The following is a 12409-nucleotide window of genomic DNA, read 5'->3' on the forward strand; positions in this document are numbered from 1 at the left end:
CAGCAGTGCCCACCTGCCCTGTGCCATGCTGAGGCCTGCCCGAAGGTCCAAACGCATCTTCTCCCCACCTCAGGTGGAAGGATGGACCTCCAGGCTGCTCCCAAAGCACCCAAAGAAGCAGTGCTGCCCCATACACCCTGTGGTGCTCCACAGGAGCTGCCAGCTGGTCACTCAGCAGAGAACAGACAAAAAGCACACCATAGAGGAGCGTCCCATCTGCTGCCATCTCACACAGCCTTGCTCACTTCTCCACAGCAAGATTTAACACCTGGAAGGAAGTGCCCTCATCGTCTCTTTCCAGCATCTGCATTTGGTAACCAGCTCAGAGAGGGAGGCCTGTGGTATTTACCAGATGTGCCTGCATGGACACTGCAAGGAAACATCAAAAGCTGAGGTCTAAGGACAAGTCTTTTCCTCCTCACTTCTGGCATGTGAGAAGAGCCTCTGCTCCAGACCTGTCTGCAGGAGGATGAGCGGTTCTTCAGGCGACTCTTCCCCCAGCCCTGTCCTTCTTGGAGCAATGGCAGCTCCACCATCAGATCCACCAGCCTCCACTGCCAAACCCACCAGGGACCATGATCACCCAGCCGGCTCCCACAGGAACAGAAAGCACCCTCAAATCCAGAGGCATTTCTTCATGCTAAACTGTCATCCCAACTTCCTCCTTCCTCCCAAAGTTTCCCTTTCACCTGCTCTCAGTCTCACAACTCAAACCACTGGTGACTACTGTGTTTTCATGTTTTATTAATAAAAATGAGATGAGAAGGGCTATTAGCAGAGCAGCTCGGTTGCTGCCAGCTGATTTTGCTTTTCAAACAGGGACCAGCTTGGAGGCTGCAGGAGCATGGCAGAGATTGTTCTCCACACGCCTGGGAACTGAGATGCGAAGGAGAAAATTTGCTGTCAGAGGGAAACAAAGTGTTTCCACACATTCCACTGCTGTCAGTGTTGGTGCGTCACTGTGACAAAGCTGTGAGCAGGAAGGGGCTGCAAGCACCAGCTGGCCCCAAGATGCTGCATCTCTGCTAGAGACAACCTAATGCTGGGGGTGACGTACTGAGTGCCCAGGGTAGATCTACACAGCCACACAACATCTGTTCAGGAGGGGGTGCCCAGACTAGGGCTGCACATGAGATGGTGCTACCAGAGCTGGGAGAAGCATTCCCATGGGATGCCTTGGACCAGTAGCTGCAGACCGGGCCTACCCCATCTCTGGCTCCACAGCATCGTTCTCTCTGTCCCTGTCCCTACATGAAACCAACACTTCACCAGGTCTTCTTCCAGCCCAGTATAGTCAGAAAGCAGGTAGCCCTGTTCTGGCAATACAAGATGGCAATCAAAATGGTTTTCTTCAATATCAGCACTCAAAGCTTTCAAGGTTTCCAAGGCCCTCTGACATCTCTGAGCAGGTGATTCTAAGCAACTTTAATAAGATAATCATTCTTTGGGTTTTGCATCAAAGAAGTCTCTGCTGCAGGATTGCCAAAGCCTGCTTTCAATTAGTCCCAGATCAATTGCATCAGGAGCAAAAGGCTGACAGGTCTTGAGCACAAGTACCTAAGGCTCCTCCACAAAGTGGAGTGCCTGAGTCCACTTGTACCCATAATGACGATGGGATGATGCCCAGCTTTCTGTGCCTGGGTTAGGTACAGGGGCATTGCAGCAGTGGGCTAATGCTGGCAGAGGGAGCTCAGCCTGTCCCAACCCTCCCAGCCCTGCCACTGAGCTCTGGGAAAATGCCCCAGGTAACCCTCAATTCAAAGGTGCATCTGATGGGAAAGGAAGTTGTTTCTTCTCTCAACTCTTTTGCTGTTTCTTTGGTCTGTTTGGGTTTGTGGTTTTTTGCTGGGTTTTTTTTTGTGGGTTTTTTTTTTAAGGTATAACAATTTATTATACCTAAAGGATGAAAGGATGTGAACAGCATCATTCTTATATTCCAGGAGTCCAACCGCTTTGAAAGTGGCAGAGGGGAAATTAGCACTGACCCTACTGCACAGGTTAGGCAATAGATAAAGATGACTTTCTTTCTCAGGTCACAGAAGAGCCAACAGTGTGATCCAGGACACAGGTTTGTCCCCCTCCAGATGCACTGTGCAGGAGTCCACTGGAGAATTGCATTACTGCTCCTGCAGCAAGGTAAGGGGAGACACTTGGGTGCTGTGATTCTGGTCCTGAGCAGGTGCAAGCCTGAGCTCCCCACAGTGGAGGGCAGATGGGCATGGCCCAGTGCTATGATGCTGAGATCAGCCCTGCCAGGGAAAAGTAGGCTGGGAGAAGGAGGCAGGATCTGATCTGACACCACTTTGTGGGCAACCCTGGCAAAACCTTTTTCCAGGAGCACTGCCCAGCCCCACCAGGCATAACGTGGGACACATGGAACGCTGTATTCATCATCCCTCATGAAGGTCAGAAAGGACAGCAAGTACCTTTTCCTGTGGCTGCTTTCACATTTTCCTGCATGCTGTCCACCAGAAACATTTCGAGGCACGTTCACATTAGCCACTTGATTTCTGCTTACACGTTAAAATCATGACTGTGAATTTGCCTAGGGCTAAAGATGCCTGTTTATCAACCAGACAACAAATTGTGGCATGAAAGTGTCTTGTTCATAAGCCAGCACAGAACAGCTGATAACAAAGACAGTGATGCAGGAGCCCAAAGAAAACTGAAGTGGGAGATTAAATGCTTATCACCTGATTCCTGATGGAAAGAGACTGCTCTCATCAGATAAAGATTGAGAGAAGATGCTGTAGTTAAAAGTAGGTAAATAGGGAATTACACGGTAAAAGTGCTGGTTCATCACTAGGGATGTGCTGTTCCTGTCGTGCTGTGCTATTTAAAATCAGAGCAGTAGTGGAAATGAAGACTTGGGCGATGCTGACAGATGGAGTGAGGCCCCGGGAGAGCGTGGGGGGCTACAGCCCTCTCCTCCTGCTGAAGGCATTTGTCTGCCCCATCACACAGCCTGCAGTGCAGGGCTCCTGCCTGCCTGGCTGCTGCTGCAGTGCCTGAACTGCCTGCACACCTTCCCACTGTACCTCACCCTGCAAACACAGGGTGTTGGATCAGGGTGGGGAGGTGTTTAGGATCCAGCCTCTACTGCTTTGGGTGAGGTGGATCCCTGGAGCATTACAGACCTGGGGGGTGCTGCCGAGGCTGCTCTGAAGGAGCTGCCAGCATGAAGGGACAACAGGGCGGGGGCTGCAATCACTGCAGGTAATGTGAGCAGGTGGGGCAGGATCTGGTGCTGATTTTTAGCCATCAGCTACAAGACCACTCCTCTTGGCTCACCCATTGCAAGGAAAGCTGTGTTTCATCCCTCAGCCTTTTGCTCTGCTTCATTTTTAATAAGGTGGGTTTGGCTTTTTGCTTTCATAGAGGAGTTTGGAAAGCTGAGTTTGGGGTGTGCATCCAGCTGCTGCTGCTCCCTGAGCCCAGCACAAGCTGCGTCTGCAACTGTGGAGGTAAATCCAGGGCCTGCATCCGACTGGTGAGCACCAACTGAGTATCCATCACCTCCCAGAAGTATTAGTAGGAGGGAAAAGCAGAGTCCTCTGTTAAGCAGGTGGGAAAGGTCTGCTGAAATACTTCTGCAGGGGAAAAACTGTTGCTGTTAAATGTCAACTTACGAGGAGAAACTGAAAGAAAGATTTGTTAGACAATTTTATGGTTTGGGTTTTGTTTTTCTATATATGCAATTATTTTGATATTATAATTTACGTCATCTTTTAAAGTCATGAAAGACAACTGTTTAACCCTGAGATAAAACACCTTCCTAGGTGAAGGAGGTGCACAGCAAATACTTTTGCCTCCATTTACTAGGGGAACAGCTGCCTTATCACCAGAGCACCATTTGCTAGTGATGTGGCATGAACTAATTTGAAACATAAAAATAGGAGCTCATTGAGCTCAAAGACAAATCCACCAACAGGTCCCTTGCTCCCTCTGACCCTATTTATGGAGGAAATAGTACCAACATACACAAAGCAAACTGTCTGTAAACTGTTACTGAATTCAAGTGTTATGGCTTTGAGATTTCCTCTGCAGAAGTATCTAAATCATTCACTCAGTTAAGACCATCACTACAAAAGAGAAAGAACATACCTTTTTTTCAAAAGGCATATTATATTTAACCTCACTTAAAAGTACTCTGTTTTCTGCATGAAGCTAAAGAAATGGATTGGGATCCGTGTGTATTTTGAAAACACACGGGCTCAAAGCTTAGTCCTGTCCTGTGGATTTGGGGAAATAACAAATTCTGGTTTCCTGGCAAATAATTACACACAAGCTGCATGGCATCCACTCAGTGTCTCTTGACAGTGCGTGAGACAGTCTGTCACCAGCAGCAGTAGCTGATGCCCAGCGAGCAGGGCCAGGCTGAATGCCCACCCCAGCTGAAGCATCTGGGTTACAAACCAGCCTGCTTCTGGGTCAGAGAGCAGGGGCTTGCCTGGGGAGAGGGGATGTTCAGGGCAGGCTTGCACCAGCTGGAAGCATCGCTCCGAATGGCTTAGCTTTGGGGGCTGTGACCTTTTCAGCCTGGTGTTGCATTGGCATCAGGCTACACAGGGATTTCTCTGGCCAAAAGAGCTTCCAGCGTGGTAAAATGTGTTGGGCAAGGGGGACGTTTTGCCAGTTCTTGGTCTTTCTACCTCCTAATGCCATGAGAGAGTAGCCTGGGGTGCACTCAGGATTTATAGTAGAAATTATGCAAATCTGAGAGGAATGCTATGTACTGAGTGGCAGAATGGCACCTGGGGCAGTTTTTTCTCCAAATGAGGTAGGCAGGGTCTGGCATTAGCTTTGCACAGGTCATACTATCTGTGGAAAGATGACCCAAGTCCTGCACTAGCAGGGACACCTGAATGGAGGCAGCTGGTCATCAGAGAGCTGTGTGCTCCAGCTAGCTGCTTGCTTTCATCCCGTATAGGTCATATAGGGATCTGACTTTGAGACTTTTCCTTAAGCTCCTACCCCTAAAAGCTCATATTTGTCAGCAGATGTTGCTTTAACATCACATGTTAATGTGCTGTTCAAAATCTTATACCTAATGTACCTTTTGCAGCACAAGCACCTCCTTTGCTGGAGGCTGGCAGCTTCTTCTGCTTTACCTCCCACTCTTCTAGAGCCACCACTGCAGTTACCTCTGAATATCCCACCAAGATTATGTCCTTCAGTGTGATTCTTCCAACTTTCATGAATTCTTTCTATCTGGATTTCTTTGTGTGTGGGCAAAGAAAGCATCTCAAAGGGCATGCAAAACGCTGAGCAATTCCCTTTTCCCAGCACTCGGCTACAGACAACCCTGTATCAGCCTGTGGAGCCTTCCGAAAGCAGAATGATGCTGTTCATGGCATCCCTCCTCCCTGTCTGAGCTTCCACCTCCAAAATCTTGTCGATGCCTCTGGGTCTGCTTTCTTTGGCTTTTCTACAAATATACACTGTGCCAGCGCTGAATCCCTACAGCAGACCTGGCCCACTCCTTCCCACGAGATGCTGCTCATGTTCTTCGGTATCTCAGGGAAGAGGAGCTTGCACTCAGCATCGGCTTTCTGCCTGTAGCCTCAGTACTCCTGCCTCAATAATTTTCTGTGTTTCTTAGACAAGGTTGGGAAGCAACGAAAAAAGGATCTTGGAGTGACTACAAGACAGTTTTGTAAATATGTATTAGCATTAACTTTATTCACATCACAACAGTAGGTTTCAGAAGATCAAAACCTGACCCTGTGTGGCTCCACTGAAGTCCCTGCAAGCATACAGAAAGCATTTGCCTCGCTTTGTGGCAGCGAACAGGCTCATGTTGATGCTCTGTTTCCTTCTCAAAAGCATCGTTCACTCAGCAAATGCATTCTCGTGCCCACATCCCAAATCACAGCTTGTTACTCCAGCATCTGGATCCCTAACTTTGAAGTTCCCTTTTCAAAAGCAGTCCCTTCCTGTTCTGTGTTTTGATACGCCACATTCATCTTCTCCTGTTTTCCTCTATTCGAGTTCTTCTACCAATTGCAAGTTCTGTCAATGAGATTACAAAGGAATTATTGCAAAGGTTTTTCTCTCTGCTATCAGTGTTAAGTAGTTTATTAAACATACATTTTATTTTTAGAAGCCCTGCCTACTAAAACCTCAAGTTCTCCTTTAGTTAATTGTAAAGTCAATGCCCTAAACCTCCAGGAGATATTTTTCCAAGGAGAAACCAATTTGTTTTTAAACTGAGCAGTCCTAAAAGTTTATTCTAGTCAACATTGGAGATCAATAGATTCTTTTGCTTTATGTGCTTTAAGGGCTGAAAAGGTTACAACAGATGTAAGGAAAACATTTCATTTCTGTAGAGGGGGAACAAGCCCAGGAGTTAGATGGTCGTTTCCTAGCACAGATATTACTATGCTGGTAGAAGAAAAAGTTACAAAATACAAACAGGAGTATGGAAATTAATTATTTCCAAAGCTATGTACAGAAATATCTGGGCATGGCACATTTAATTAATGCATATTTGTTCAGAGATCAGAGATAATTTGTAAGAAAACCAATTAAGTTTCTCCTGCTTTTTCACAGGTACTAAAGACTCTATAAAAGTAAAAATTATTCTCTAAATGTATTACTTTGGCTTGCTGCTGATACCTAGTAATTATAAATTTAATAACATAATAACGTATTATAACAAAGATTTGTAATGCAGGTAAATGCATAACACAGTACTGCTATCTCCTTCAGCCTCAACAGCAATGCCAAACGAACGGTTTGCCTTCCATTCCGAATTCCTCCCTGCAACTCTCCTGGCACAAACCTGGCAAGTGACCCTGGCAAGCGATGGGGACAGGACCGGTGGGTTACCTGGCACGAGCACCCCCTCTTCTGTCAACTGCATCCACCAATGCCCTTTGCAACACAGAGCCCGGACACCTAGAAAAACATCTGGAAAAGAGCTGGCTCCTTTCTGCTTCCCCTGTGCTGCTGGTTGGGCACCGTTGTGTGGAGACTGTGCAGAGGAGTCGCCTGCAGTGACAGGAGCCATCTGTGCAACAGTTATAAATAGCTAATTATACTGTCTAATATTACTTTCACATTTAAGTAATTATTGTAAGTGCTGGTGGGATATCGTAGTCACACAAGAGAAGAGGTGATCTGTGAGACGCTGTCTATTAAGACACAGGATGGAGAGCTGCCCATCACTGGAGATATTGCAACTTTGTAAGATGTGCCCAACTATGCTCATTGCCAGTTTGTTACCATGAAGCTCTTCTTCAAGCTTTTATAATGCAACATAAAGCATAAAATACGGATGTGCCCCTTCTGCCTGGCCTGTAAGAGGTAATCTTGCGGTCCCCGCAAGAACACTGACCTGCCTTCTTCCATGAAAGCACATCACTGCATTTCTGTACTAGCTTACCACGAGGGTGAGGATAGGAGAGGGGAAAAAATGACTGTGGGAAGTTCCTTGTTGGACTGTTTTCCTTATTTTGCACAAACATGTGGCTAGCCCTGGATGACTCAAACATAACTACTTTCTGAAAAGCCACCAACCTGGGAATTGTACATCATGCAACATGCAAGCACAGGGAACACTCACCTCTGGCTGCAGCAAAAAGGCAGGGAATTGAGTTTCCTCCAGTGCATCAAAATACTCAAAAGGCTTCTGCCTGTCACTGTACTGTGGGAATATGCCAGAGTTCAGTGGCACTAGAAAGCATCTTGAGCAATCCCTATTTCCAGCACAGCACCTACAGCCATAGAGGTGCTGAGGGCAGAGGGATCACAGCAGCTCAGAAGTGCGGATGGATGTGGCATTGCTATGCCTGATAGCCCACCAGGTAATGAAGCACACAGTGTACAAAGGGAAATGCAGGCGGATTTGACCAAAGGGAAACCCAAAACCTCCCATGTTTTTTCAATTATAAAGTGGGGTGGGTGTTCCTGCTTTACTGAACAGCCACAACCAAGATGCACACCGTTCCTGTGTCAATGGTGTATCCAGGCCTTAGCTGCAGGAATCAAAGTAATGAGTTTGTCAAATTTGGTGGCCTTGATTCTTGGTCATTTGTAAACCTCCAAGCTTGCAAGACACTGGGCTGCCTGCAACCGCTGGCAGTGCTGGAAAGACTGTTACCAAAGAAGCCAGGAAAAAAAGCCAGCAAATAGAGGCAATGAAGAAATCTGATTTCTTCTGCTGCTGCACTGAGGAGCTGGTAGAAAGCCCTGCCTCAGAAACCCACTTCCTTTCCACCACTTCATATCTTCCTGTGGGCATGGGATGGCAGCAGGGAGGCTGCCCTAGTACCTGGAATGGGCACTGCAAAGCTGCTCCAAAACGTTCGGGAGAGAGAGTGATGAGGAGACACCCACCAGCTGAGCCATATCTGAAGCATAGAAACACCAGCGGAGCAACCAGAAGCCATGTGGAAAGGCTGAAGCTGGGCAGCAGTACCTCATCTCTGCATGTCCAGTGTCAGCAGAAGAATTTGTAAGTGCAGAGCCCGCCTACCTTTATGTAGTTATTTCCATGGAGAGGCAATTTAGAGCAGCTCAGACAGGAGCTGACCATAACGTTGTTCAATTACCTGTGAAGCCTTGTGCTGGCAAGATTGATTTATGAATGTTTCAGCGAAACTCATTTTGATACAAACACAGCCAAGGACATTTAAGAGCCAGACCCAGCAGTCCCGTGCTCCAAAATGAAACAGAAAAGCATTTTTCTTTGCCCATGTTGTGAACAACACTGAATACAAATGAATCAGATTTTTGCTGACTAATCAGTTTAGGGGGTTTTTGTACGTTTTAACCTAAAATCAGGACTTTCTGCACAGTCTCCTAGCTCAGGCTGTCCAACTGAAACCCACCAATTAAAAACATAGCAGCTGAGCTGGTAAGCATAAGCAACAGTGCACCATGCTGTCACCCTTCCATGTGCATGAGTAGCTAAATACCTAATGCAAACAGAGACTAATTTCAGACTGACCCACAGAAAACCCATTCTTTTCCAACAGCAAAAGCAGCTCATGGCCCACTTCACTCTTCGTTTGATGCTGATATGTTCTAATCAGTCTGGGTTTGATGGGTGCCTCCTAGCTAATAGCACAGTTTTAGAAAAACTTCCCCAAGACATAACTGCTGTCAATTTTTCTGTACAAGAAGCCTTTTTTTTCCTATTCAAACAGATTTTTTAAAATTACTTTATATTATTATTATTATTATTATTATTATTATTATTATTATTTTTTAAGGAAGCAGTTGTGGTAAGCTTTGCACTGATTTTAGCCCTCACCTGACCCTCCCCCCCCCCAAAAAAAAAATAATAAATTCTTGTTTTATTTTTTCCTTATCTTCCCAGTTACTGTTCAGCTGGGAGTGATTTCTGGGTTAGACTAGTCTGATCTGCAGAAATAGCACTGGGACTAAAAAGAGTGAGAATACAACCTGCAACCCAAGAAATTTGGGTCATGCAGAGACTCTAATCCAACAGCTCAGTAAGCAGAGGGCAAAACCCAAATCATCCTTCTAAGATGGCTCTGTGCCTCCCTCTGTTTCGGATTATCTGAGACACCGACTGCTCCTGAGCTTTATACCTGCAGCATCGCACGTTTCGTTTGAACATCACTGTGACACTTCCTCACGCAGAGGCATACACTGCGCTCTGAGACGCTTTAATCGGCAGTATTGTCACCTAACGCCAGGTTTTAGAGCCATCCTATCTGCCAGATACCTGTGCAGGAGCACCTCCCTCCGCGGAGTGGGGGGCAAAGGAAGGGGCGCTGGCGGGAGAGGGGAGTGACCGGGGATGGCGGAGGCCGGGCCCTGGCGCGCAGGCTGGCGTTCGGCCATCTGCTGCGGTGTCGGGGCGCTGCGCAGGGTGCGGCCCGGGGGCCATCCCCGGGCGGGGCGCCCTCCCGGGCCCTGGCTGGGGGACCCTCCTCGAGGGTGCATCGCCTCACCCCCCGGAGGCTGCATGCACCGGGAGCGCACCCAACGCGAGGCCGGGGGCGCTGACTGCAGCCCCCCTCGGGGGGGCATTCTGCGGGGTGACCACGGCCGGGCGGAGCGGGGGGCTCCGCCGTGCCTGGGCCGGACCCGCCGCCGCGATCACGAGTAAGCCTCGGCCTGGGGGACACCCCCCCCCTCCAACCGCGGGCCGCTCCCTCCCGCTGCCGCCCCACGGCACCTACCTGCGCCCAGCAGCGCGGCGAAGGCGAGGAGGAGCCCCAGGAGGCGGCGGCCGGCCATGTCGCGGCGCGGCGGCGAGTCTGCCGCGGGCTTGGCCGCCTGCCTCAGATGGGGCGGGGCGGGGCGGGCGCTCGGTGCCGCCCCCCGCCCGCCGGGCTGCGCTGCGGGCCCGGCCCCAGAGAGAAGAGACGGGAAGGCTGCGGGAGCGGGGGAGTCGCGGCCGGAACTGCGGCCTGCGACGGCGGCCCGAGTTGCGGCACCGGAGGCTGCTGCGCTGCGCGGCCCGCGCCCTGCCCGCCTCTACGCGTCTCTACCCGTCGTGGCAAAAAGGCGTTCCTACGGCCTCGGCGCACATCCTCTCGGTGGGCGTGTGCGGCGGCTGCGCTGGGCTCGGCTCGGCTCAGCCCGGCCCCGCGTTTGCTCATCGACGTGGGGACAGCTCCCGCCGAGGATGCGCAGCGAACTCCTTTGGGGCACGGGTCGCTGCTGTCCGAGGGGATGGGCTGCAGCAGCTGGAGAGCCCGGCGGCAGCACCCCCGGGGCCGCGGGAGCCGGCGGGGCACAGTAATGGTGCCGGGATGGGCCGATGGTGAGGGCGGGGGGCTCCGTCCCGCTCCCGGGAAGCGGCTGTGCAGGGGAGGGAGCTGCTGTGATTTCGTGCCGAGGTTTTAACGCGGAGGTTACGGAGACACAGAAATGTTAGCTGGAAGCGACCTCTGGAGGTCTCTAGCCCAAGCGCCCCCTTGGAGCGGGACCCACGGACAACAGGTCAGGTCAGCCGTGGCTTTGGTCGGTGTGGAATTGAAAACCTCCAGGGATGGAGGTTCCCCCACCTCCCTGGGCGACCTGCGGCAGTGGTGCCCCACCGCCTGGTGAAGGAGATTCTCCTGGGGCCTGTCTGACTCTCCCGCTGACCCTGACCGCTTATTTAGCTGTCACCTCCTGTTGTGACGCCTACTACTGCCAAGGAGAACTTGGCTCCATCATCTTAATAATTGCCCTTAAGTAGCCGTAAGCTGCAATTAGATCTGCAGATTAGATCTTGCCAAAGCAAACAAACTGCCCCTTCTAGTTCATGTGCACCAGGTGCTGGAACCGCTTCTCTACATCTCTTTTTAAATGGGGGGAGGGAATTGTTAGTGATAGAGGAATTAATCTTTATTGATATTTATAGGTGGTTTCACTACAGAAAAGGGGGTGAGGAAGCAGCCTATATTTAAGCCCTAAAGCGTTAGTGAGGACTGAAAGCCTGAAGAAGTGTCTGGGTTGTCCTACTCCCACCCCACCTCACAGCAGTTGGGAGATACTGCTGTCCCTGGCTGTTCTAGCTGAGTGTCAGGGCAGTGTCTCATGTCCAGAAGGTCCTTTTTTGTCCTTGGTGGGAGCATCACCTGAAAAGATGGTGAGCAAACAGGACATGGAGGAGTTACAGTTGTCTTCAGAAGTGCCCGGGTTGAGAGATGTGGTGGGCTAGCAGGGGCAGCCTGATTTTTATCTGTGGCCATGTGGAAGATTGCAGGCTCCACGCTTCCAGTGCCTTGCCTTCCACTAACGTTCCAGGGGGAAGGTATCCAAAACCCACACCAGAGCAAGCTTCAGTAAGTTACCATAGTTCGGCATGCTCATATCGTGCCATCAGAGTACATAATGGTTATGTACTGTGCAACTCTCTGCTGCAGCAACCAACGGGAGTAACAGGTTACAACAGACCCAGCTTACAAAGGAGCTGAGCTAGAGAAGGTGCAGGTCAGCTGCTATACAAAGCCATCTGTGCATTCACAATATTGCCTTTCTTCCTGTTTATACAAAGAGAAGTTCAGGATTACAGTCCAGTTTGAGTCAAACTGAAGGCAAGTAGTTGGACAGCGCTTGTACCTTCCCACTCTGGATCCCCAATAACCTCTTCTGTCAGCTATTTGCATTTCAGTGGCTTTCCAAGCCTCTGGTAATTGTTGGGGGAGGAGGTGGGTAAAAAGGCTATTATATTAGAGTTAGCAAGCCTGAAGGCATGAGAGAGCATCGCAGCAGCTGATGCAACCCGTGACAGTATATTGTTTGCAGTTCTGTGTGAGCCTGGGGTGCACACTAGTGCCTGTGAGTTGATTCATAATTACAAAGAGATGTATGAATGTACCATTTAATTGACAGGAGGGCGGGCAGCAGCAGTGCTGTGCTCTGAAACTGGAGGGAAACAGGGCAGTTCAGACTGGGAATTCATCTGGCTGAACTCCCCAGTAACCAAGGGTGCCGTCTG

At 49.7% G+C, this 12409-nt stretch overlaps 1 protein-coding gene and 1 long non-coding RNA gene across 5 annotated transcripts in view; one reads left to right on the top strand and one right to left on the bottom strand.

The window, feature by feature from the left end:
• CD99L2 (CD99 molecule like 2) overlaps nt 1–10438 on the bottom strand; it is a 30994-nt gene extending 20556 nt beyond the window's left edge. The window contains exon 1 of the mRNA XM_065690044.1: nt 10158–10438. Coding sequence (XP_065546116.1) covers nt 10158–10215 — 58 coding nt within the window. The 5' untranslated portion in view covers nt 10216–10438. The remainder of the gene's footprint in view (nt 1–10157) is intronic.
• LOC136019643 (uncharacterized) lies at nt 1572–9663 on the top strand. 4 transcript variants are annotated; one of them, XR_010614987.1, is made up of 4 exons: nt 1572–1745; nt 2033–2136; nt 2336–3352; nt 6712–9663. It is a non-coding gene; the product is annotated as an uncharacterized LOC136019643 (long non-coding RNA). The 4 variants fall into 4 exon arrangements; XR_010614986.1 differs by lacking the exon at nt 2336–3352 and adding an exon at nt 3379–3565; XR_010614988.1 differs by lacking the exon at nt 2336–3352 and adding an exon at nt 3379–3490.
• Nucleotides 10439–12409: the final 1971 nt, after the last annotated feature.

Source organism: Lathamus discolor, chromosome 9 (genome assembly GCF_037157495.1).
Source record: "Lathamus discolor isolate bLatDis1 chromosome 9, bLatDis1.hap1, whole genome shotgun sequence".
Classification (NCBI taxonomy): Eukaryota; Metazoa; Chordata; class Aves; order Psittaciformes; family Psittacidae; genus Lathamus; species Lathamus discolor.